General features: G+C 40.7%; 1 protein-coding gene across 1 annotated transcript in view; it reads right to left on the reverse strand.

Annotated features, from left to right (window-relative positions):
• Nucleotides 1–1,099: 1,099 nt before the first annotated feature.
• The window catches only part of lin28b (lin-28 homolog B (C. elegans)), a gene marked incomplete at both ends in the record, with an annotated part of 47,836 nt that continues 21,296 nt past the window's right edge, over nucleotides 1,100–27,639 (reverse strand). Inside the window, 2 exons of the mRNA XM_084314278.1 lie at nucleotides 1,100–1,424; nucleotides 19,888–20,075. Of these exons, the coding sequence (XP_084170404.1) occupies nucleotides 1,100–1,424; nucleotides 19,888–20,075 (513 nt within the window). The remainder of the gene's footprint in view (nucleotides 1,425–19,887; nucleotides 20,076–27,639) is intronic.

The raw sequence follows: 27,639 nt of genomic DNA on the forward strand, positions 1-27,639 counted from the left end.
TCAACTAATTAGCCAACAACCAAAATGTACGTCTAGATGCTAATAATCCAATGAAATACTGGTCAATTTCTTATTTTATGGCACTAACTTACAATCTAAACTATATGATCTAGCTGGAATAATATGATCTCTGATCTAAGGCCTATCTATCTATGATCATTACATGGAACTAAATGGTTAATAATATCAACTCGACTAACGCGCAGAGATCAGTTTTAGTATTTATCATCTGCCACTGTTTTTGTTTGATTTTCTTTTGCTTGTGCACGCACACTAGCTCCCTCGCTCACTTTCTCTCGCATGTGTGCACACAAATACACACACACACTGGGTCTAACGACAATCAGTTGGTCCAGTCTATTATCTGTGAGAGAGGGGTTTTGCAGTAGGCATGAGTGTTCTTGTGACCATCAAGGTTAAAGAAATTCTATTCATCCTGTTTTCTTCTAACCGTTCCCTCTGGAATCCATAGAAAAATCGTTCCCGCTAAAAGTCAATATGCCATGCTAAGGGACCTTTGGTTCTGATTGGTTGTAGCTTTGAGGGTCATGGGTCTTAGAAGGTCTTCAAATCCTTACAATATGCTGAAAAGAGGCGTTTTTGCGGAATGATTATGGAATATAACTTTACGAACGACTGCAAGAAAAAGCATTCAAAATGGCTGACACTTAGGTCCAGGGAGAAAAAAGAAAGAAAAAGAAAGAAAAAAAATGTATACCACGTTTTTTTATTTTATATATTTTCTTTACTCTTCAGCTGCACTGATTGAAACAAGAAACAGTCATTCCCTGCAGTTACTATTCCAGCGGTTGTTGCCATAGCTGCACCAGATGACAGCAAGCCACTCAGTCACACACATTCACACACATCCGTACCCCGACGATCATTGCCATAGCTGCACTGGTCAAAGAAGAAAAGGGGGGGAAATTAAAAAAATTAAAAATAAAAAGGAAAAGGAAAGAAAAAAATAATAATAAAGTAATATAAAGACCTCCCATTTTTTCACATGTGTGAGGTAGATGAGGGGGGGGCTCCAGGTATCCTTGGTTGCGGGTGGGGCTTGAGGTTAGTGGTGAAGGACACACCTCTGCAGCCTGTTTCAGGACTTCCTCCACCTCTGAGCCGGGTGGCCGCGGTGCGTCTGAGGCTCCTCCTCCGGGGAGGACGAGGAGCCCTCCAGGGGAGACGAGCCGGAGCGCTGCTCCTCCTCCTCCTCCGGGGGGTCGAGGTAGGGCCCGGTCCCCGGGCTGGAGGCCGAGGTGGGAGCAGACGGGTCCTGAGAGTCGGTGGCGGGCGGCGCCAGCGCCTTGTGGGGACACTGTGCCACCATGTGCGTGATGCTCTGGCAGTAGTGGCATTTCTTTGGCTGGGGGGGCAGGCCACACTCCTTGGCATGGTGGTCCAGGCCCCCGCAGTTATAACAGCTGGAGGGGGGAGGAGAGAGAGGAGAGACGGTGAGAGACCTGATAAGAGACCACCACCACCGCTTCCGGTACTTTGAGCTCATGGGAGAGGGCGGGGGAGGGGGGAAGGGGAGAGTGAGGGGGGGATCAAATTAATGAATGTTGATTAGAGCCTTGATGTAAGTGGTTGTAGCTACGGCTGTGGGGGGCGCTGGAAACATCATCCCATAGACTTTTTAATACGCCTTGAGTCTCCTGAACACAGAGAGACCGAGCCCAAACGTTGTCGGCCGAGCTATAGTCACTTTTCCGCACCTACTCCCCAACCGGCACATGCGCAGATTGCCCAGGGAGTCTCTAATCAACATTCATTCATTGTATCCCCCCGCACTCCCTCCCCCCACGAGCTCCATGTAACGCGGAAGTGCAGTGGTCTATATAAATGGTACATGGTGCATTTATATAGTGCCTTTATCCAAATGCTTTGTTCCTCACATTTGACCCATTCACTCACACATTCACACACCGACAGCGGAGGCAACCATGCAGGGCCGGGAGCAACTTGCAAGGGCACTTCCGACACGCTGCCCGGGAATCGAACCGGGAGCCTTCCGATTATTACCAGGCGACTGCGCTACCTCCTGAGTGACTGTCACCCCCGATAAGATATGAGGACTAGGTCATCCATACTATAGGGCTGGGAGGTATATACAGAATATTAAGGTATGCCGTCACGGATCAATGCAAAGGTAATTGGAGTTGTCAACAATAGAAATCGTAAAATATTTTAAGTGAGTCTAAAAAAATCTTACTTGCAGCAGTATTATAAAGACTTACCGACAGCACAGACCACGATACCAAGAGGTGAATTCACTGCTTTGCAACGTGTCTATGTGTCTTTTTAAGGGTGAGAGTGAGTTTACCCCATAGCACCGCTACTCGCCCCAGTCACTTCACAACATCTGAAGTCCATCGTGACTGCGCTTCGCGGTACCATCCGTTATATATATATGGATATTTTGATTATATTGCCCAGCCCTGACCCATACATACATCATACAGGAGTCATGACCTGCAAGGCTGCAACCTGTTGTATTTTTGCCTTGGGGACCGACTGGCACATTACCACCTTCAAGGACCACTTCAAATAAAAAACAAATAGCAGAAAGCTATTACTATTCTATGCTATACGCTCAATAACGTCCCCAGGGATCCACGCCAGTCCCCGGGACCTGAGTTTGAGAAACAGCGATGTAGAATCACAATGACTGCCGCAAATGAAGAACTCAGCACTAACAAGCATCCGCCACTAGATGGGAGTATAACACCTGATATAGATCCAGCTGAACTCTGTCACAGTATGCTATGACAATGTGGCATAAACCACTGCAATCGGTGTGCTATATTTTGAATGTAATTAATAAATGAATACAGCTCGACAACAATCAACTTCTCATCACCACTCACACTAACATAGAGCAGCAGTAGCAGTTCATCATTGGAATCATGGCAGCCTATTGTAAGATGAAACCATTCTGAAGGCCAGTAAAGGAAGCAAGCTGAAACACATTCTCTGCCTTTAGCAAACAATAGATGTCAATAAATGGGCTGGGTATATAGAATGGATGGGTTTTGTTGAGCAAGGCTGAATTCCTTTACAGTTTCAACCGATTTTGTTCACAGACTATAGTATATATCTCTCTACAAAAGACAACGATTTGATGATCTAACCCCAGCCTTCAGAGGACGTCTGCAGTGAGACTTGCAAGAATTAGAGAAAAGTAGAGCAGTGGCTGAAGAAACATTCAGTGCCTTTCCTGCTGTTTATTTTCCTGCAATTCTTCCATATACTTCAAATAACATGAAAAGCCTTTTTGAATTACAAATTAATGCAATGGAATAACGGGGGGAAATATGAAAAATAAATATTGTAAAGTGTATATGTATTTTCCCATTATTTTAAGAACTTAAAATGTCTTATAAATGATGTATTGGAAATGAGAAGACTGGAAAATCTGAATAAACCTGGTATAATCCGAAATTAAAACTATCCTTTAGTCCATAGTTTTAAAGGTATGGTGAAATGGATTCACCTATGACCTTCTCTTGTTTTATTTTGTATTGATTATGTATGTGATATATGACTGATTTATACTGAATGTTCCATATTTGTATGTGTATATCTGTGAGGACCCCAGGAAGAATAGTCAACACGTCGATGATGACTAATGGGGATCCTAATAAACATAAACAAACATAAACATAATGTACTCGTTGTAATAACTCTTGATGTGGATATTTTCCATTCTTAAATTCATACATTCATGCTATATAAAAAGAGGAGGAGTGGTGTCATGGTGGAACAAAGGCAGGCCTACTAAAAAAGGGCCCTCCTTAACCTAATAAAGAATTATAAAAAAATATATATTTTAGAATTTAAAAGAAGAAACAAATAAATCTAGCAGGCCCCCTTTACACCGATCTGTTTTCTGTTTATTTTCTATCTTTATAGAGTAGGATGCCAACACACACCCCCAAACAACTAATGTCCTAACTCACCTGCTTATCACTTCAGAACATAACTCTGAGCATAATGATATATTAGCGAGATGGTTGAAAATGTAAATGAATGAACTGGAAACTGGAAATAAATGCACAACAGGTCTACAATAAGCCTGACAAAGAAATCCACAAAGAATGGATTGCACCCTTACTTAAAATTCATTATGAATTGAAAATGGGGGACCCTGATGTAAACAAGACGAAAGACTTTCTCTGGTCTGCATCCCCTTAACAATTGTGTGTATTGAGCCGTACTGTATTGTACCCATTCTGCAATCTGTTAATACAATTTTCATTCAATGAATCAATCTGCACAGTGATTGATTGAATGCAAATTTTATTAACAGATTGCAGAATGGGTACAATACAGTACGGCTCAATACACACAATTGTTAAGGGGATGCAGACCAGAGAAAGTCTTTCGTCTTGTTTACATCAGGGTCCCCCATTTTCAATTCATAATGAATTTTAAGTAAGGGTGCAACTTGCTCTGTGCAATCCATTCTTTGTGGATTTCATATGTTGCACACAGTCCAGGATTTTAGTGAATTTGTGAATAGAGCAATTTCCCTGCACATTGAAAATGAATGATGTTTATTTGCTCATCAAATATCCTGAAGTAACTTTTTTGTTGTAAATAATTACTATTACAAAAAAGGGTATTCTGGACATCTTTAATCCAAACCGAGGCTGGAGTAGCGAGACCCGTGTTATGACTACTACAAATTTCATTCAAAAATAGATTGAAAATGGAAATAATTTTCATAACTGCACCCGTATGACTCATGTGACTGGATCTTATTTCAGGAGGCATGACTTTCTGAGATTGGTATGAACACATTTCAGTGAGCAGATGACTAATTCACTTTCATTTGATTTCAAAACACAAGAAACAGAAACAGCAGGCGACAACAATCCGAGTCAGTTCATCATCAGCCTGTAATCACATTTGTATATCTTGCCAGCTGTTTCGATTCTATTCTCGAAGTGGTATATTTATAGCAACGTTTTAACACTGACGTGAACGGGCTCTTCCGTATCATCCCACCCCATCAGTCAACCAGTATGGTGGCCATGTGAATAAGGCATATAGACAATGAATGAGGCACACACTTTGTAGAGTCATAAAATGTAAAAGGATATGTTTCTAGCCTCATTTCTTTTTCACAGACCATGTGTCACACTGGACATTCAGTAGGGCTGCTCGTTTATCGCAAAAAAAGAAAATCATAATCACGAATTTATTTTGATTGATATTGAAATCACTATTGTCGTTGAATTGAGAACTCGTTGATTTGAGAACATTGTATGACGACGACTGAATATGTTTGACCTCTATTCCTTCTCGACCGAAGGCCATGCCTTTCTGTCATGTTCTGCGAGTTACCAAAGACGATTCAAAATAAGTGCAGAAAGGTGCCGTGGCTCCTCCCTCCTCCCTCTCAACACGCGCTGAACAAACCATACTGTTTGGGCTCCAGGGAAGGGTGCGCTGCATTTACAACACAGGACAAAATGGGAGCAACACGACACGCAGCACAATAATAATTGTATTCCGATGATCTTGTTTTCATGATCGTGGGAAGCCAACGTTGTAATTTAAATGGACCTGTCTCAAACCCTGCCCCTTTTCTTGATCCTCCAATCACAGCTGTCGCTTACCTCGGACAAACTTGGTTTGTCCGAGGTAAGCGACAGTTGTGATTGGAGGATCAAGAAAAGAGGGCAGGGTTTGAGACAGGTCTATTGAAACGTGGTCATTCAGCCTCTGCTAGTGGCCACAAAACTAGTGTAAAAAACAAAACACTAAAGAGCAGAGAGAGGACTCATCTGCAAGTATCAGGAAACAGAGCTAAAAACATGAACTCACCCTTTAAAGTTGCTTTATGGTTTTTGAGCAGAAACTGCTACAATAACTAGATACAAATGTTTGAATATTGTTTATAATCTTGACACAAATCCCCCCCCCCCCCCCCCCCCCCCCCCAAAGATTATTGAAACAAAGTGAACCAACGTCGCTCTTAGAAGAAGCGTCTTTGTGTGGTAGAGGTGGTGGGGGAGCCAAACAGATTATTTCTATTCTCAAACAGCACTCCAGTTTTTCCTCTTGTAACACTTCATGCATTCAACGCTAATATTGTCTATATATATATTGACTGACGTGGCCTGGAATAACCTGCGTGTGAATTCTTAAAATGGACGGCGGTCCCATTTAATTTGTTCATGGCGGTTAGTTGTTGCTGATTCTTCACAGGAAATCAAATATGTCTGACTCTGATGACATAAGAAGTTGGCTATATCTTCCAAAGAAAGGAATCTCCTGGTTGCTCATTTGCAAGATGATAGATGAAGAAGATAGATGAAGTCCAAAGACCCGGCCTGGCAATCGGTTAGAGGAGCCTTCACCGAAAAACAATGCAGATTTATTTTGCACATAATCTCACACACATCGCCGGTGATAGTTATATGTACAATAAGGTTGGATGGTCTAAGATTTGAACCAACATTTGTTTCATATTATGAAGCCATAAATGGAGATTGTCCAAATGACATTACTTCATTATTGGAACGGACCCTATATATACACAAACAAATGACTGGCTCACACTTAAAGTGTCTATTCATACTGAACTTGGTAGATCTGCCTTTGGCCTCTGTGCTCCTGAATCGTGAAATAACATCAGAAGTGGTCTATATAAATGGTCTCCTATGTAAACGTAATAACAAAATGAATGTCTATATGGGAATAGGTAATATAAGAGCATTCCAAGGCCTTACCCAGGGCTGTCAACTCTCATGCATTGAACATGAGACACACGCATGACCCATAAGCCACCCTTCCACTGAATATTTCTTATTCTCGTGCAGAAAATCACATTTATTGAATCCGTTATTTATTCTCAAAATGGACATTGATGTTTTACCCTCATTTGCAATGTCGTCGAGATTACAACTGTTCAGAATACAAAATATTGGAAATTGTATTATTATTATTATTATTATTATTATTATTATTATTATTATTATTATTATTATTATTATTATTATTATTATTATTATTATTATCATTATAATCAGGGATGTGATTGCGCCTTAACACTTTCAGTGCCCAGCAGGGGGCGCACATTTAGTGCTTGAATGCCCACCATCCACTTCAATGTTAGCATTAATATTGCCTAATCTATGTTTTAAATTATGTGTCGAATCTGCCCGTCGCTTATCAATGACTCATTTTCCAGTCAACATTGTCGAAGCGGATTGTTTTTTTATCGGTTCATTTCCGTTTTATAGCATTTTGAAAAGCCCTCGTTTTCAAGGGGGGGAAAAAGAATCCGTGATAAACTCCCTGTACTGTAATATTCTAGAACGTTGTCATTTTTCGGCCTATTTATGAATAGTTTTCAAATAAACGCTAGATTATCGATAGTATATGTGTACGCATGGACGCTGGTGCCACGAGCTGAAAATCGGTTCTCTTAGTTCCTGATCGCTCGCACAGTCAAACAGCCATATCACATATAGGGGAAAAGCTTATATCTCCGTGAAAACAGGTCTGATTATCCTAAGACTGGTAAAATAGATTCCTTACCTGAGATCAGATGGTATCCAAATGGATTATTCCAATTCCTGATCGCCATTCCAAAAATCAATCCTTTTATTGATCCAACGCGTATACTGTAAAACACATATTACACGCTGTGCTGAGGGTCCACAATGAATCTGATCGGCTCCGGTTACATGCGTGAGAAGTCAAATGTGGATTCCGGAGTTTTTTTTTCTCATCCATTTTCATTGAGTCCAATCCAAAAGGGTGCATTACCATCCGATAGGTGGCGCTTTTTTCACATCTGAGCGCCTGGTGGAGCTGGTTTACCAACGGTAGACTCGGTTGATGAAATATGAATTCAGATCGCTAATAAAAAAAAAATCACGAGAATTCTCGTGATGGGCATTCAGGGGGCAGGCTGATAACCCGAGATATCTCGTGATGGGCATTCAAAGTGTTAAAGGAAAACGCCAACATATTGGGAAATTTGCTTATTTGCCATCTTCCCTGGAGTTAGACAAGAAGATACATACCCTTTTCTTCTCTGTGCGTGCATTAGGCATAGGGAACAGCCGCTCCGTTAGCGTAGCTTAGCTTCATCACTGGAAGTGGGTCAGACCTTTACCCTGAAGTTCCCTACAGTCCCCTACAGTCACGAAATACACTCCAAATACAACTCCAAAACGTTCCTGTAAACATGTTGTGACCTGTGTATTTACCACGTGGAGAAATAAAAAATTATTGAATTTGACAATTACGTTTCTAAGCAAACATACTCAGAACTATTTTTTGCCGAACCACTCCTCTTGGTGCGCAGTCAGTGATTTCACGCAACGCAGTGATACTTACTAACGTGACGCCAGTGTTGACATTCTCCTTTCATTCAAAGGATTCGAACCGATTGAAGTTTATGGATACCATGACTTAAAATCCTCTTACCTTGACGATTAAAAGCCTCCCCAATTTAGAAAACAGTATTCCCATGGCTGGTGTTGATATGCTGCTAGCTAACGAAAACCAACAGCCGGACACTAAAGTAAATAACGAGGGTACATTTTACTTCCGGTCGGGGGGTTCCAAAATAAAAGAGCGACGTCTATAGCACCGGAAATACGTTTATTTTGTACATTATCTAACGTTAACACGAACCTAAACTAACGTTACAACTAACCTAAAGTTAGTTTAGGTTCGTGTTAACGTTAGTGTTGTGAAGGATCAGATTAAACCGAATATATATGTTTATTTATATATATTTAAATAGTGTTTGTATATCGTTTGATATCCCCTGTATATTCCTTGTACAATATGCACTGAATATCCCTTTAGTCTACTAAACAGCCCATAATAGTTTCATTCTACCATTGGACGAGAACCTGGCGCCAGGTTGCCATACCCCTAGGTTCAAGTTCAATCGTGCCGCCCAACATGTCGTGGCAAGCCCCGGTTCCGCGCAGGAATACGTCTGACGAAATACGAATGGTACTATTTGTTCATAGCGCATATATATATGGCGCAAGTAAAGTAGAACTTTCTTTTAGTCCAGTTCTTTACCCTCCAACAGAGTAACAGACGCGAAGCCTCACCCACGACGCACGTGTGGTGTAGTAAGGCCTACTTGGCCTCAGAATAGGCATTGAGATATCATGTGAATTAATAGTTGAATAGTCATAGTTTGGCACTATACCGTCGAGTTGGACGTATTCTATTAAGCTAATAATAGTCTATTTATGTATGGTGCATCGTTCGGTTAGAGTTATAAAGTTATCAGTACCCCCATCGTTCCTGACGTTATCTGGACGCTTAACCAGGCTGGGCAGACCCCTAGTGGTGCTTGCATCCGAGGAGCTCCGGGCCAGGGCGACTGGACCTGTATATTGGATTACTCTACCCGGACGACGGCGAGCCTTCCGCGGCTTGGATTATGCTTTGGGTGCTTTGATTATTCCATGGATAACGGCCAACACTGCGGAGTGTTGGAACTACCCCCCGGAGAGGACTCCAGGTGAGACGGCGCTCTACACCAGTGAGGTCGCCTCACGTCTCTCCGCTGTGGACCGGCAGCTACCGTCCACCAGAGGGTCCAGCTGTATTCGTCTGCGGACCGAGGTTCTGTGGGCACCGTGTTCAAGACTTTGAATTCTCCCAAGAAACCGTCGGCCAGATGGGATACCGCCAGCGGCTTCTCTAACCCCCCCCTCCTACTGTCTTACAACCAGCGGGACCCCCCCCCCCCTTTAGTGTATCCAGCTATAATCATTTAAGTACCATCGCTATAGTTTCCTAAATATCCAGGTTGTATACTTACTCCCTGCGTAACCAGAGATTGGACATTCAATGTTGATTTACCTACGAATACTCATTTGCCATACAAGTGCATATTTCAAATCATAAGTGTAAACAAGTGAACGTTGTATATACCTTTTGCTATATTAAATATTCGATTTGTACATTTGTGTGGATTCGTTTCATCAGGTGGGAAAGTGTTCATCATACTTATATCATGTACTGGATGGCCAGAAGTTAAAGTACAAGAGGTAGTGGTATTAAATACCATATCTAACAATACAGTCAGGGAATTGTACCCCTCAGTTACAGTTAGATAATGTACAAAATAAACGTATTTCCGGTGCTATAGACGTCGCTCTTTTATTTTGGAACCCCCCGACCGGAAGTAAAATGTACCCTCGTTATTTACTTTAGTGTCCGGCTGTTGGTTTTCGTTAGCTAGCAGCATATCAACACCAGCCATGGGAATACTGTTTTCTAAATTGGGGAGGCTTTTAATCGTCAAGGTAAGAGGATTTTAAGTCATGGTATCCATAAACTTCAATCGGTTCGAATCCTTTGAATGAAAGGAGAATGTCAACACTGGCGTCACGTTAGTAAGTATCACTGCATTGCGTGAAATCACTGACTGCGCACCAAGAGGAGTGGTTCGGCAAAAAATAGTTCTGAGTATGTTTGCTTAGAAACGTAATTGTCGAATTCAATCATTTTTTATTTCTCCACGTGGTAAATACACAGGTCACAACATGTTTACAGGAACGTTTTGGAGTTGTATTTGGAGTGTATTTCGTGACTGTAGGGGACTGTAGGGAACTTCAGGGTAAAGGTCTGACCCACTTCCAGTGATGAAGCTAAGCTATGCTAACGGAGCGGCTGTTCCCTATGCCTAATGCACGCACAGAGAAGAAAAGGGTATGTATCTTCTTGTCTAACTCCAGGGAAAATGGCAAATAAGCTAATTTCCCAAAAGGTTGGCGTTTTCCTTTAACACTTTCAGTGCCCATCACGTCATATGACGTTTTATCAGCCCAATGCCTGAATGCCCACGACGACAATTATAGTTTTATTTTTTTATTAGCGATCTGATTTCATATTTCATCAACCGAGTCTCCCGTTGGTACACCAGCCCCATCAGCAGCTCAGAATGGAAAAAGCGCCCCCTATCGTCTATCCCTGAGTAACTGCACGTCAGTCGCTTAGACTGACCTGGGATCAGTGATATGTAGAGGCGGAGCCAGCTGGCTCCCTAAGCTGGCAAGCGGTCTGCTCAACATGAAAGTCATCGCGGGACGGGAATCAGCCTGGAATATATATCCACAGTAGCCAATCGATAGTAGACAGTAGTGATCGATTTTTGGAATGGCGATCAGGAATTGGAATGATCTTTTTGGAGAACATCTGATCTGAGGTAAGGAATCTATTTTAACAGTCTTGGGATAATCAGAGTTGTATTTGCTGAGATATCAACGTGTCCCCTGTGTGTGTGTGTGTGTGTGTGCGCGATCGCTGATGAGGAACTCAGATAAGCGATTTTCAGCTCATATACATATACATATACTATCGATAATCTAGCGTTTATTTGAAAACGATTCATAAATAGGCCGAAAAATAATAACGTTTTTGTGTATTCTAGAATATTCCAGTAAACGTCTTTTATCATGGAATCTTTTTATTTTCCTTGAAAACAAGGGCGTTTCAAAATGCTATAAAACGAAAATGAACCGATAAAAAAACAATCCGCTTCGACAATGTTGACTGGAAAACGAGTCATTGATAAGCGACAGGCAGATTAGACACATAATTTAAAACATAGATTAGGCGTTATTAACGCTAACATTGAAGTGGATGGTGAGCATTCAAGCACTAAATCGTGCGCCCCCTGCTGGCACTGAAAGTGTTAAGAAAAAAACCTGAAGATTTTCTAAACAATCTTTTTTTTAAATATATAAACACTCCATTTGAATGAATGAACACATTTTATTTGTATATATTGAACTGTTCACAGCGAAGAGGAAGGTGGGAGAGGAAAGGGACAAAGAAAATGAATCAAATATATCAGTGTCCCCCTAAAAAATTTAAAGGGGGTCATCTTGACCCCTCCCAAGTCATCCTGGCTCAAACACTAACGTTAGGACCTTATCTTTTCTTCTTTGCAACCAGATTGTGCAACACCTGTAACCGCCTCCTCTCGAAGTCTTGCCTCCTGCGAAGGGCTGCAGTTGGACTAATGGACTCTTTTGCTTTTCTTTTGCTCTCAGGTCGATTTTGAGAATGAAGGTGGTGACATTTCTCCATCTCAGCTTCTTGATTATGTCTAGGTTGGCTTCTGTACCTCATGCTTGAGAGTTTGATGTTTCTACAGAGCTTCACATTAACTGGACAATGCTTGCTCTCTCTTGAGTAGTGTTGCGTGGCAGACTGCGGCACTGCTTGCAAGTAACCTTCCCTGGTTGGTCAGTTTTACAAAAGCAATCCAGTGTTAGTGTGTTTCCTAGTGTGTTGACGTCTTTACAGCATCTTGCGCCACTCAACAAAACTGCTAACATTATCGATAGCCAATGAAAATCTCTTATGCAAGAATAGCAGGTCTGATAAATGTTGCTTTCGCGTTTCACTTAGACCAGGTGGAAAAATAATCAAAACATATTAAAAAAAAATCATGATTTTAGGTCAGAAAAACGGAAATCCGGTTAAAAACGGAGAAATCACATCCCTGTATAATAGATCCAATTTGTCCTTTCTCTGACTCAAGGATATTGTACATAAAATTCTAAATATTAAAAATGAAAAGAAGATCAAGTAAAAGATAAGACTTATTGAATTCAAAGGTTATTTCCCTTTGATTATCGATGACTGTGTATAATATGCGACTATCATATGAGGTAAATAAAGATTGAATGAATGAACATTCAAAGACACGGAACAGTTTCGCACACATTCATTTAGTTTGACAGTTATTGAGAATAAATCTGTTTGAATATAGCCCCCAGTGATGTCATCGAGGACATTGAATCCTTGTTATTTACAGCACTGTGAAATAATGTGGATGAATACCTTGTCTCATAGGGACTGCTATACCTTATCATTTAATTGAGCTGTAATTAACACACATCACAAGGATTCAATGTCCCTGATGACATCACTGGTGGCCATCTTCAAACTCATTAACTCTCAATAACTGTCAAACTAAATGTATGTGTGCAAAACCACATTAGAATAGAGTTTTTGGATGTGTGTGATTATGTACAAAATAAATCAGCATTACTTGGTGAAGTACCCATTTAAGAGAGTGACTAAAACTAGGGGACTAAAGCTGTCTCAATTTGATCAAGAGCAATGTCTCACGATATACCGGATCTCCTCTCTGGTAAACAAGAATACCCTGAAGACTCTGGCAGGAGCACTCATTCAAGGGTACTATGACTATGCGTGCACCTCATGGTACCAAAGCACCTCAAAGGCGCTTAAAACAAAATTACAAACATCACAAAACAAACTGGTCAGACTACTACTTGACCTGAACCCCAGAACCCACCTCACCCCTGCCCACTTTGACAACCTAGGATGGCTTAGAGTAGACGACAGAGTACAGCAACTTGCAATGGGCCTGGTCTACAAGATACACTATACGACCGGGGTGCCCATGTACATGTCAAAATACTTCCCAAAGGTCAGTGAATACCACAACCACTACACCAGAGGAAGCTCAACAAATCATGTTAAACCCAGATTCGGCTCAAACAAGGGACTAAACACGTTTCGCAATTATGCCACAACAATGTGGAACGCCCTACCCAAAGCTGTAAAGGAATGTGAATCCCTGCCCACATTCAAAACCGCTCTTAAAGAGCACCTACGGGAGGCTGCAATTCGAAACTGGCCACCGTAAATGCCCAAAACCCCCACCACCTCCTAATAGACAGTCTCCTCCCCACCGCATGTATATATTCCCTCCCCGCCGTATGTATATTTCCCTCCCACCCACCCACCCCCTCCTAATGTACAGTCCCCCCTCCCCATCATATGTATATACTCTGTCAGGATCTAGTGGTAACAGTACTGTATATTTGAATACCGCTTATGTCACAAATGTATCAGTACTAAATACCTATATGTCCCTATGCCATAAATGTCATGTATGTTGTGTATGTCAAAAATGTCTATATGAATTGAAAATGGGGGACCCTGATGGAAACAAGACAAACGTCTTTCTCAGGTCTGCATCCCCTTAACAATTGTATGTATTGAGCCGTACTGTATTGTACCCATTCTGCAATCTGTTAAATAAAGTTTTCATTCATTCATTCATTCATTCAGCAAATGATTAGCTATAGCCGTCTTAAAGTTGCACTATGTCGTTTTGTGGGAGTCAGAGAAGTGAATAATTTCGAAGGTATATTTTCGGGTATTAAACTGTGTGAGTATCAAGCAAGAAAGACGATCAGGCTTTTAAAACTGTGTAAGACCCAGGCCTAGAACCGCGCCCTGAGAGAGGGAACTGCGCCCTGAGAGGGAGGTTTGCCCTGAGTGGGAGGTTCAAAGGCCGGGTCAAAGTGGGTATCAAACAGGAACGAAGACTGTCAGGTTTTAAACTGTGGATACCAAACAGAAGGTAAAGACGACTTTGAACTGTTAAACAGTAATCCAGAACTATTTTATTGCACTGTAAAAAACTGAGATGTTATAGTATGTCTGCACTTTATGTGCTCATTTCATCATTCATGTATTTTCTATTCTACTAAAACTGAATCAAACCATAAACAAGGTGGCCTGTTGCATGTAAGATCCTAATGTGAAAAACTGTGATTTTATGTCTGCTCATTTTACCCTTGCTATTATTTTACTTATTTTTAACTTTTATCATGTCTTGTAACAGATTATATGAAAGTTGCTATACAAATAAAGTTATTATTATTATTTTCATAACTGAATAAACAAACTGTCCTCAGAGGAAAACTAGATCCCTGGAACACAGTTTGAAGGTAGAAAGCTTCCTGAAAGGTTACTATTACTGCTGTCATTTACAAAAGGCAGAGCCCGCAATTTTGTTAACAAACATATTCTAGGCTTACGTTTGATCCAGTGCCTAGAAATTCTATTTATGATAACATAAGAAAGAATAACTCTTATAATTACAGTAAATGTATTTCGCAGGCTCTGCAAACAACCCCCCCTCCTCTGAAACATATAGTGCACCTTTGAATTCAATAAGTCTTATCTTTTACTTGATCTTATTTTCATTTTTTTATATTTTGAATCTTATGTACAGTATCCTTGAGTCAGAGAAAGGACAAATTGGATCTATTATAATGATAATAATAATAATTATAATTATTATTAATAATAATACTAATAATACAATTTCCAATATTTTGTATTCTGAACAGTTTGAACTTGTAATCTCGACGACATTGCAAATGAGGGTAAAACATCAATGTCCATTTTGAGAATAAATAACGGATTCAATAAATGTTGTGATTTTCTGCACGGGAATAAGAAATATTCAGTGGAAGGGTGGCTTCTTGGTCATGCGTGTGTCTCATGTTCAATGCATGAGCGTTGACAGCCCTGGGTAAGGCCTTGGAACACTCTTATATGACCTATTCCCATAGACATTAATTATTATAATTATTACATTTACACAGGAGGCCATTTATATAGACCACTTCTGATGTTATTTCTTTCTACACTCTTGAAGCAAGACATACACATGTCTTCCTTGCACTCGGCGACCTTGTAGGTAACTAAGGGACCACTGGTTACTAGGGAAATAAGAAAGCTCTCGGATGCAACTTTACAGCCTTGTGACCTATACTCCTACGCAGAGATTGTTGACATTCCACTGTCAAAACAACTCTTCCAGACGAGGAAGTAAACTAACCTGTGCGACCCATACTCATTTCTTGTCTCTTTTTATAATTAATTGATTTGTTGAAAATTTGTCATGTGTGTGCAGCCGCATTTATTCACTGTGTCCATGGAAACGACGATGAACACAGCCGCATGTGGTACAAGGTATGGGTTACACATAAAAGATAGTCTGTTTACTTTTCTGATAACTTGCACTGCATAAGTCATAAATGTTCAGAAAAGCTTAATATTTGGTTATTTGTGATGCTATGTATTAGGGATGCTCGATATTGGTTTTTTTACCGATACCGATATACCGATATTGTCCAACTCTTAATTTCCGATACCGATATCAACCGATACCGATATATGCAGGGTTTCCCCCCCCCCCAAAAATGGAATAATTTCAGGTAATTAACATTACATATCTCTTGTTGTGGAATTAACACAACATTATGCATACTTTTGACAATAAATTAAATCAGAATTAGTTCTTACTTGCTTGCCTGGGTAAATAAAGGTTATAGAAATGTAAAAAAAAAAATTATATTTGAATTTCTTTTTGAAAACCGATACCGATATTTTCCGATATGACATTTTAATGCCGATATCGGCCGATAATATCGGTAGGCCGATAATATCGGACATCCCTACTATGTATGTATATATGCAATTCAAAGATATTGCCTCATTTTCTTACACTAATTTGGTCGCGGGTGTCTGGATTTGGTCCAGTTATAAGGCACTTTGGCCAGCGCTGTTTTGCAGGCTGTTTTGTAGGCTGTTTTGCAGGCTGTTTTGCAGGCTGTGGCATAGAGAGAGGCGGCTCTGTGTAGGAGTGTGCTGCTCACGACCATCTGATAGAATGAGGATTCATGCCCAAGGCTCGTCAAAAGGAATGTTATGCGGGAATCTGTTCTAAAAATTTGTTTTGTGTATTACAGATAGAGAAATCGCAAAAGAAACTATTACATTCAAACATACTCAAATTAAATAATTGTATCTGTAGGGCAACAGCAAATGTGCTTACAAAAGTTTGGTGACTGACTATCACTTGAAAGAGTGAACCAGGCTACACACTGGTAAGTTACATAACAGTGGGGCCAGTAGGGATCAGAGTAACAACCACCTTTAATCACACTGTACCTTACAACCACCTGCAATCACACTGTACCTTACAACCACCTTTAATCACACTGTACCGTACAACCACCTTTAATCACACTGTACCTTACAACCACCTTTAATCACACTGTACCTTACAACCACCTTTAATCACACTGTACCTTACAACCACCTTTAATCACACTGTACCTTACAACCACCTTTAATAACACTGTACCTTACAACCACCTTTAATCACACTGTACCTTACAACCACCTTTAATAACACTGTACCTTACAACCACCTGCAATCACACTGTACCGTACAACCACCTTTAATCACACTGTAGCTTACAACCACCTGCAATCACACTGTACCGTACAACCACCTTTAATCACACTGTACCTTACAACCACCTGCAATCACACTGTACCTTTCAACCACCTTTAATCATACTGTACCGTACAACCACCTGCAATCACACTGTACCTTACAACCACCTGCAATCACTCTGTACCTTACAACCACCTTTAATAACACTGTACCTTACAACCACCTGCAATCACACTGTACCTTACAACCACCTTTAATCACACTGTGCCTTACAACCACCTTTAATCACACTGTACCTTACAACCACCTTTAATCACACTGTACCTTACAACCACCTTTAATCACACTGTACCTTACAACCAACTTTAATCACACTGTACCTTACAACCACCTTTAATCACACTGTACCTTACAACCACCTTTAATCACACTGTACCTTACAACCACCTGCAATCACACTGTACCGTACAACCACCTTTAATCACACTGTACCTTACAACCACCTTTAATCACACTGTACCTTACAACCACCTTTAATCACACTGTACCTTACAACCACCTTTAATCACACTGTACCTTACAACCACCTTTAATAACACTGTACCTTACAACCACCTTTAATCACACTGTACCTTACAACCACCTTTAATAACACTGTACCTTACAACCACCTGCAATCACACTGTACCGTACAACCACCTTTAATCACACTGTAGCTTACAACCACCTGCAATCACACTGTACCGTACAACCACCTTTAATCACACTGTACCTTACAACCACCTGCAATCACACTGTACCTTTCAACCACCTTTAATCATACTGTACCGTACAACCACCTGCAATCACACTGTACCTTACAACCACCTGCAATCACTCTGTACCTTACAACCACCTTTAATAACACTGTACCTTACAACCACCTGCAATCACACTGTACCTTACAACCACCTTTAATCACACTGTGCCTTACAACCACCTTTAATCACACTGTACCTTACAACCACCTTTAATCACACTGTACCTTACAACCACCTTTAATCACACTGTACCTTACAACCAACTTTAATCACACTGTACCTTACAACCACCTTTAATCACACTGTACCTTACAACCACCTTTAATCACACTGTACCTTACAACCACCTGCAATCACACTGTACCTTACAACCACCTTCAATCACACTGTACCGTACAACCACCTGCAATCACTCTGTACCTTACAACCACCTTTAATCACACTGTACCTTACAACCACCTGCAATCACACTGTGCCGTACAACCACCTGCAATCACTCTGTACCTTACAACCACCTTTAATCACACTGTACCTTACAACCACCTGCAATCACTCTGTACCTTACAACATGGGGACACCTGAGCTTTAAAACAGGATCCCAAACAGTCTGAATAATTCAACTATGTAGAACAAGCAGGGAGCCTTCTCTCTCTCTCGTCACAGATGCGGTTTAGGCTTTCGTCTGGAAAGGCTTTATTTTCACACCTCGGGGATCGGGTGGCCACGGGGGATTGGTTGTATCAGCGGAAGTTACAGTGATCTACCGCAACACAGACGGCTTATATCCGTGTGAAGAACTCGTGTAAGGTGTAGCGGAGTTAGGCTTCATGTGAATGTGGCCGCGGCAGCAGGTGCCCTCCTACAGCAGTCATATACTGTGTAAATGGAAAATGGTGCATTTTGTATATGGCAGCTTTTATGCAAAGCGCTTTACAATTTTGTTCCTCACATTTCTACCCATTCACTCACACATTCACACACCGACGGCGGAGGCGACCATGCACGGTGCCGACCTGCTCATCGGGAGCAATTAGGGGTCAGGTGTCTTGCTCAAGGACACTTCGACACGCTGCCCGGGAGGAATGGGAATCGAACGGGGAACCTTCCGATTACCAGACAACAGCTCTACCTCCTGAGCCACTGTGTGTGTGTATATGTATATATATATATATATATATATATATACACACACACACAGTGGTTCAGGAGGAGCAGTCGTATGGTAATATATATATTACCAGATATATATATGTACATCCCCCTCTGGGCCTGTGTTGCTGGGTTTAATATACACATTGAGGGCAGGCAGGAGACGAGAGAGGAGTAGGGGGCTCAGCCTCCACTGCCTCCACCAGCAGGCATTTTCAAGGAGCTCCAAACGGCTCCCCTCTGACAGTCTCCGCAGAGCACCCTTCAGGACTCTCGCCGAGGAACAAAGCAAATTGATTTGAGCTAGTGCTGCGTACTGCATTGAAATGCATATGGACTGAATCCATCCCGGCGCTGACGCGAGCCCCACAATGTAAAAACCTGGCAAATTGACTTAAAATAGCGTTGAAATGGCAGGCCTAAAGTGCCCATTCAAACCTTTATTATAGTGCCGGATAACCATGGCAACAGGCGTGTACTTGGGCGGACTGAATAGGATGAATGTGTAATCACAGCAGCCCACTCAGGAGACAGCCCACCGCGCCAGAATGTTTACATCTCATACCACCTGTACCTTACGCTGCTGTGGTGTTACTGTGTAAAGGCAACATATCTATACGCGGAGAGATGCGTTCTGCTTTTGTTTGCGTGCAGCCTTCACGGTCAGGCGGTGGTTCCATTTCTAATCATTTAGTTTCTTAAATCACGTTGAAATACAGTTAGCGTTTCAGTATTGTTCATTTCGTGAACACACTCGTTAAGAGCGTTGTCAGATGCGTTGCCGTTACACGGGCGATACCTCCAGGCGGGTCCACACGGCCAGCACAGCATGCCTCAGGCTCTGGTACTCACCGGTCTCCCTTTGGTTTGCGTTTTTGGGGCGGAACCTTCCCTTTGGGTCTCCTCTCGCTGCCTGCGCAGGGTCCCCCGCCGGGCCCCGTCACCCGCAGGGACTCCATGCCTTTGGAGGACTTCTTGAAGGTGAACTCCACCTGCTCACCCTCCTTCAAGCTGCGGAAACCCTCCATCACCAGTTTACTCTGTGAGGCAAAAGAAAAAGACCAGACCTTTAAAAACTACTGTTCTAAACCAAAGTTTTAGATATATTTTTTTCCAAGTGTATTCTTGAAAATAAACTAGTGATGCACCGATGTGAAAATTGTGGCCGATACCGATAACCGATATTAATATTGCTGTTCTGGCCGATACTGATATTTACCAATGTCGATATCTCTGTATAGAAAACACTTTTTTATGATAATAATAATAATAATAATAATAATAATAATAATAATAATAATAATAATAATAATAATAATAATAATAATAATAATAATAATAATAATAATAATAATAATAATAATAATAATAATAATAATAATAATAATACTTTATTTATATAGCACTTTTCATACAGAAGTTGCAGTTCAAAGTGCTTCACAACAGTAAAAATATAGGCATAAGCGAGCATGAGCAAGGTAAGGTAAATCACAGTGTTTCACATTAGGACCTAGTATCCCAATAGGTTCTGTTTACAGTTTCATGATAATAAAGAGCAATTTTCCAAAAACGCATTTTTTTTTTACTTTTGTAACTTATTTTCAGAAATTATATTTTGAAACTATTTAAGGCCAAAACATGTAAAAAAAATAATAATAATAAAGATTTTAAAAAAAAAGATTTAAATATATATTATATATATATATATTTTTTTTACCATATCGGCCCTATCTTGATATCGGACCGATACCGATGTGTAAAAAAAACGCCATATCGGCCGATATTATATCGGCGGCCGATATATATCGTGCATCACTAAAATAAACCTATTTTTAATACAAAGATCTTCTTTATCTTAACCCTTTCACTACCACACTACAGAAGGTTAACCTTTCACTACCACACACACCCTTTGCCGTGTGGCAGTGAAAGGGTTAACCTTCTGTATTGTCGCAGTGAAAAGGTTACCCATTTGTTAGTGTGATAGTGAAAGGGTTAATCAGGGACAAACAGCACGTGGGAAACCTTAGAATCAGCTTTTTAGGACATATTTTGCCTACAGGCCTAAGGACTTGATAAAGCACCCATTTAGGGCCTATTTCATGACGGGGTCTGCTCTCTGTGGAGACAGCCTGGACATACGCACAGCCTTACTGATGATGGAGCATGGCATTTGATTAAATCATATCACAATTTGACAAACTTGATTCACTACGACGCATTTTGGGAAATGTGATTAAGCTGGAAGGGAGAGAGGGGTGTGTGTCCAGATTTCATATTCAAAATATTCAAAAGAAATGTTCAGCTAATCATGAGGAGTCCTTACTGCGATTATACAGTAGATTAAAGATAACTAAATAAAAACGTTAAAGATTATCAGAAATATTCTTCAATCACGTTCAAGTATTTAACCCGTTCACTACCACACTACAGAAGGTTAACCTTTCACTACCACACTACAGACGGTTAGCCTTCTGTATTGTCGCAGTGAAAGGGTTAACCCTTTGGTAGTGTGGTAGTGAAGGGGTTAAAATCCCTCCAGAGAAAACGGCCTAATGTGTATTTGTGTATGTGTATATTGTATCATAGGGTCTTGATATTGATTGAATTGATTGATTGATTGAAAATTGTATTAACACATTGCAGAATGGGTACAGTACAGTACAGCTCAATACACACAATTGTTAAGGGGATGCAGACCAGAGAAAGACTTTCGTCTTGTTTACATCAGGTCCCCTATTTTCAATTCATCATAACATATATGACATACATGACATACAGATAGACAGTACTGCTACATCTATACATTTATGACATACCAGGTTTACAAATACAGTACTGTTTGTGATACAAAAGGAGTTTAAAAAAAAGAGAGTATATACATTTGACGAAGAAACTGTACATTGGAGGAGGTGGGGGGGGGGGCTGTACATTGGAGGTGGTTGGGTGGGTGGGGTGGGGGGGGGGTGGGTAGGCGGGGTGGGGGGGTAACTGTACATACTGTACAATATAATCTCATTATCAGAGTTATTGGGCAGCGACAATCCGGGAGGTTAAAATAAACTGATAGAGACTCTGTCGGTAGCATCGCTAACGTTTGAGTTCCACCTCGTGAGAAAGGGTGGAAGACGATACTTGAAAGCACTCTCAACATTTAGACAGAAAACATCACAACATTTGAGCTCTTTCAGAGACGTCTTGTGGAGAAGATAGAAACGTCTTCTATACTGGGAGGTCAGGAAACACGTGGCTCGTGGTGGAAAACATAGTTGAGGATGTCCACCGGGCTACAGTCCTCATCTCAAGAGCACAGAAGTCAATTCAATTAAAGACAAGCTGTTCATCGGGGGCGGCTAAGTGGCGCAGTGGGCAAGGCGCTCGCCACTAACGCAGGAGATGCTGGGTTCCGGCTTGGCTGGTCGTTCATACTAATACAATTGGCAGTATTAGGGAGTGGGAAAGCCGGTGGGTGGGGATCGGACGTTGTGGACAGCGACTCCTACAGGTCGGTTGGTGCGCCTGTACAGCAGAATCAGGAAGCAACGGGGGCAGCGTGAGCCTCCCACGCGTTACTCCTCGCCGCTGAGAGATCGCGCTGTACAGGTGAAAAGATGCGACGGCTGCCTCCTTGTGTACCGGAGGGGACACGTGATGCAAGGCTTCGTCCACATTGCAGCCGACCAGTGGGAGGCATGGTCTAGCAACGTTCGAGACAGGGGAGGGTAGAATTGGATAATACGAAATTGGGATGGGAGAAAAATAGAAAATGGGGAGAAAAAGTAGATAAAAAAAATATATAAGCTGTTCATCCTCGCAAAGATGCAGATATATTGAGTTTATTTTAGGGCTTCCAAATTCAATTTGAAATCAAAATAGAATAGTCTCCCTCACATGTAATTCAGTTTATAGAGCCAGGAGCTTGGAGGCAGTGACTTTAAAATGCATCCAACACGATACAGCAAACAGCCTGATAAAGACGTTGTTTGACACACAGGGAGAGAGTGGTTTGTGTCAACTGCCACGATGGTCACGCCATAAAAGAGCTTATCTCTGAGTGTGCATCCTTTCTCTGCTCCCCCCTATCTAGTTATCACAGAAACACTGTTTCCTATTCCCTCTGCAGGAGGGGGGAGAGAATAGCGTGTCGCGCCCATGCAGCCTTTTCCCCCCTCAACGGCAAAAGCATCGATCTTATCTGCATCATGATCAGAATTATCGATGAAGTTACTACATAACTATACTGTACAATGATTTATAGCCTGTTGATGGTACCGAACGAACGTCGCGGGGCGCTGTATCCGTGACCTTTATGGATTGCAATTCCAGCCTCTTTGAAACTCGGCAGAGGTAAGCAAGCACACGCCCACGCGAACACACAACAGCGTCCGCGCAGAGCTGCACCGCGCGCTACTCTATATGTATAGGTCTATAAATAACACCTGCTGTGAGAGCGGAGGCACCTGACAAGACAGGTACAGAAGATGGAGGGAGACGAAGGAATGAGTGATGACACAAAGAAATGGACGTCCTAAAGAACGAGAGGATATATAGGACTAAAGGACATGGAAAGAGAGTGGGCTATAATTCTGGAGAGGTAGGGACTAGGGAGAGAATCAAAAGGAAGGTATACAAAGGGAGAGTTATGAAGATTTTGTCAGATGAAAGATCTATTTGTATTACATGCAAGGTGTGCGTAAATAGCGAGGGTTACTTGAACCTTTCCAACCAAGGATGTATAGCTTCAAAGGTAATGCAATTAAAATAAAGAATTTACTTTGCACTCGTTGCATTTGCATACATGTCTCAACATGAGATGTACAAATGAAATAATGAGGGCAGGAAAAAGGAAAGGAACAAATACAAGAGCTGTTTGTGTCGTCTTTTGTCAGCTTCTCAGAAACAGCTTTGATTCAAAAGGCTTTGGAAAAAGGTCCAAGAGTATTTCATGGTTGGAATAATTTTGCAACTTGAATGAATTCATTAATAAACTCATGCACTTCCTCACTCAAAGATTGAGACAGTACCCCAGAAAACGCCTTTTTGCTTTTTTTCTCGACGATATTGAGATTTTGTTATATTTTATGTCTTATTTCAAACTACTGGCAATAGAATATCGAAAACACACAATTAGTTATTATTTTACTTCATTTTGTCTGATTGTGTCCATAGATCACAATTACAATACAGAACTGAGGGCGTTTTCCCAAAAATTTGTTTTCTTACACGCAAAAGATTAAATGTCCCATTTCCCTATAGCACCTATACACACATACTTTCCGAATTTCTTCCTATCTATACCCTGCATCTTTTTACAAAGAGGTTTGTTGATATATCATTCATGGCCTGATTTATAGTACATTTGTACCAAAAGACCTGGCGAAAATATTTTTGCATGACTGTAGGCAGCATTTCCTGATTTATGGGATGATAAAAAGACATAGCCACAATCCCTTCTGTAAAAAGTGCATTGTGTTATGTGTCAACATAATGAAACAACATTTTTCTATCTGGCATCATGGTGTGATGTCTATCCTGGCTAGATATGCAAATTAGCGTATATTTAATTAGGTAATGCCAATTTTGCATATATAAACATAAAATCTCAGAAAACTTGCAATACATTTTTTCTTAGTTGTTATGTACATAACAAACTGGGAATGTTTCATAGTGATATCTATTTAAAATATTTGGTTTGCCTATTAGGGGGTACTGTCTCGCCTTAAAATGTGTTGTATGTACCTTTCTTTTATGCAACTGGTTAGAACATAACACAATGAATATAAATAAATCTGTCACTATAACTAATAATGGTTATTATTGTCTACCTTTTCTACTTGAGAATCCAGATAACTTGATTGTTAAGCCACAACAAACCTCTGGATATCTACAATATGCATTGTTAGTGCAACATAATTGCAAATACCTCCTAGACTTTTTTTTTTTTTAATACATTAATAATTATCCTAAACCTGGATAGAAATGTATGAAATCTCTGAGTAGAATGTATGAAATTACATTTCAGGAATGTTTACAGGCCAAAGTTGTGAAACTAATAACAAGTTTAAAGTCTCCAATCTCTAAATCTTCACTAAACATTCTTAATTACAAACAAATGGGGCATAAACAGCAGCAAATATAATTTAGAAGCTACAATTTAGATTAGAAGAACACTATAAATATATTAAGAAAGTATAGCTTTTTGTAACTGCAAAACAAAATAAACAGACTGAATCTGATTTGACTATTGCTATAGGCTATATAATTAATTCGCTTAAAACATTACCTATTGAATAGGTCAATATTCTAAATCTATTCCAACAAGAAACACATACATTAGTCAAAGAAATTACAACGATAATTATTGTGATATAGTGTGAACAGAAACTCAAAGAAGATACAGGGACAGTTCTAGTCAATCCTAAATGTGTAAGTATTATAAATCATTTTAAAGTGAATAGCATACTCTATTTATGATATCAATCACTGCTTAACAATATACATTGTTTTGAAAAGGACAAAACGAAATTATACAAAACTATTCCAATTCAGTGCCTTGGCTTGGGCCAAAAACAGGAAACGGTTGTTTGCATTATTTTAAGAGTAGCATGTAAAACACTGACACACTGGTGCCCATCCTGTTTATATTCCCAACTGCACCTTAGTTAAAACGGCACCGATAACATTTGAAATTAGACGACACATTTCAAACGCTTCTAACTCCAGCTAAATAAATGTCAGACACACTTAAAACTTGCATGTTTTTATGACGTAGAAGGGGAGAAAATCTAGTTTAAACATTTTCCCCAAGGGAAACATTAGTCATTACGTAATTGATTCATTCATAAATGAATTAATTCATTCATGCGTTTGTTGCTCTTCTCACTCCAGTAACTAGTTATGATCATGGTTGCGCTATAGTTGATAACTGACCAATCGCTCGTTTTAAATCTCTGCGGTATATATACACTGAGATGGGCCGAGAGCCAGGGAGAAGGATTAGTTGGGAATTGAGGAAAAGCAAGTATTCCACACTTCAGCTCAACAGAATACTCAGGGAAAAGAGAGGGAGACTGGGGAGGGGGAGCGTGTGCCTTTAATATAGTGGACATGAATAGAGATCAATCTGCTGTGGCAGGTCACCAGCAAGAATGCAAATGAGGTCATTAAAGTCGATTTTCTATTGCTTCAATATATCCCGACTCTACCCTGAGCCGATCTGGATCAAAGATTCCAAAGATAAAGGGCCATATTGTGACGTACTATATATACACACACACCGTTGAGTTTAGGTCCACGTTCAAAAGTCTCAAAGCGGGGGGAAATCTGATTACTTTTCCACTATTTTTTTTGGAACAATTGTGGATTATCATTGATGGGTCTGCAGGCTTTATGTGGCCAACAAGCCTTTCCTCTTCCTCTCCCGTCATCGGTCTAACAGGCGGCTTGTCCTTCCAGGTCAAAGTTCAATGCCCCCACCCTTCCCCAACCTACCCTCGCACTGCACCAGTGAGGAACGCACACACACACACACAACCACAGTTGTTCTGCAGAAGTATGTAAACACACATCTGACACAGAGAGCACGACACTGGATTCAGGAACATTTTGGATATTGCTTCTTCCTGGCGTGTCCTGCTTATTCGTGTGTAGAGGAGCTCTACGTTCTAAATGTAGAGGAGCTTTACGTTCTAAATGTAGAGGAGCTCTATGTTCTAAATGTAGAGGAGCTCTATGTTCTAAATGTAGAGGAGCTCTACGTTCTAAATGAAGAGCTTTACGTTCTAAATGTAGAGGAGCTCTATGTTCTAAATGTAGAGGAGCTCTATGTTCTAAATGAGGAGCTCTATGTTCTAAATGTAGAGGGGATCTACATTCTAAATGTAGAGGAGCTCTACGTTCTAAATGTAGAGGAGCTCTACGTTCTAAATGAGGAGCTCTACGTTCTAAATGAAGAGCTCTACGTTCTAAATGTAGAGGAGCTTTACGTTCTAAATGTAGAGGAGCTCTATGTTCTAAATGTAGAGGAGCTCTATGTTCTAAATGTAGAGGAGCTCTACGTTCTAAATGTAGAGGAGCTCTACGTTCTAAATGAGGAGCTCTACGTTCTAAATGAAGAGCTCTACGTTCTAAATGAGGAGCTCTACGTTCTAAATGAAGAGCTCTACGTTCTAAATGAGGAACTCTACGTTCTAAATGAGGAGCTCTACGTTCTAAATGAGGAGCTCTACGTTCTAAATGAGGAGCTCTACGTTCTAAATTAGGAGTTCTACGTTCTAAATGAGGAACTCTACGTTCTAAACGAGGAGCTCTACGTTCTAAATGAGGAGCTCTACGTTCTAAATGAGGGGCTCTACGTTCTAAATGAGGAGCTCTACGTTCTAAACGAGGAGCTCTACGTTCTAAATGAGGAGCTCTACGTTCTAAATGAGGAGCTCTACGTTCTAAATGAGGAGCTCTATGTTCTAAATGAGGAACTCTACGTTCTAAATGAGGAACTCTACGTTCTAAACGAGGAGCTCTACGTTCTAAATGAGGAGCTCTACGTTCTAAATGAGGAGCTCTACGTTCTAAATGAGGAGCTCTACGTTCTAAATGAGGAGCTCT

Source organism: Notolepis coatsorum (genome assembly GCF_963971535.1).
Source record: "Notolepis coatsorum genome assembly, chromosome: 5".
Lineage (NCBI taxonomy): Eukaryota > Metazoa > Chordata > Actinopteri > Aulopiformes > Paralepididae > Notolepis > Notolepis coatsorum.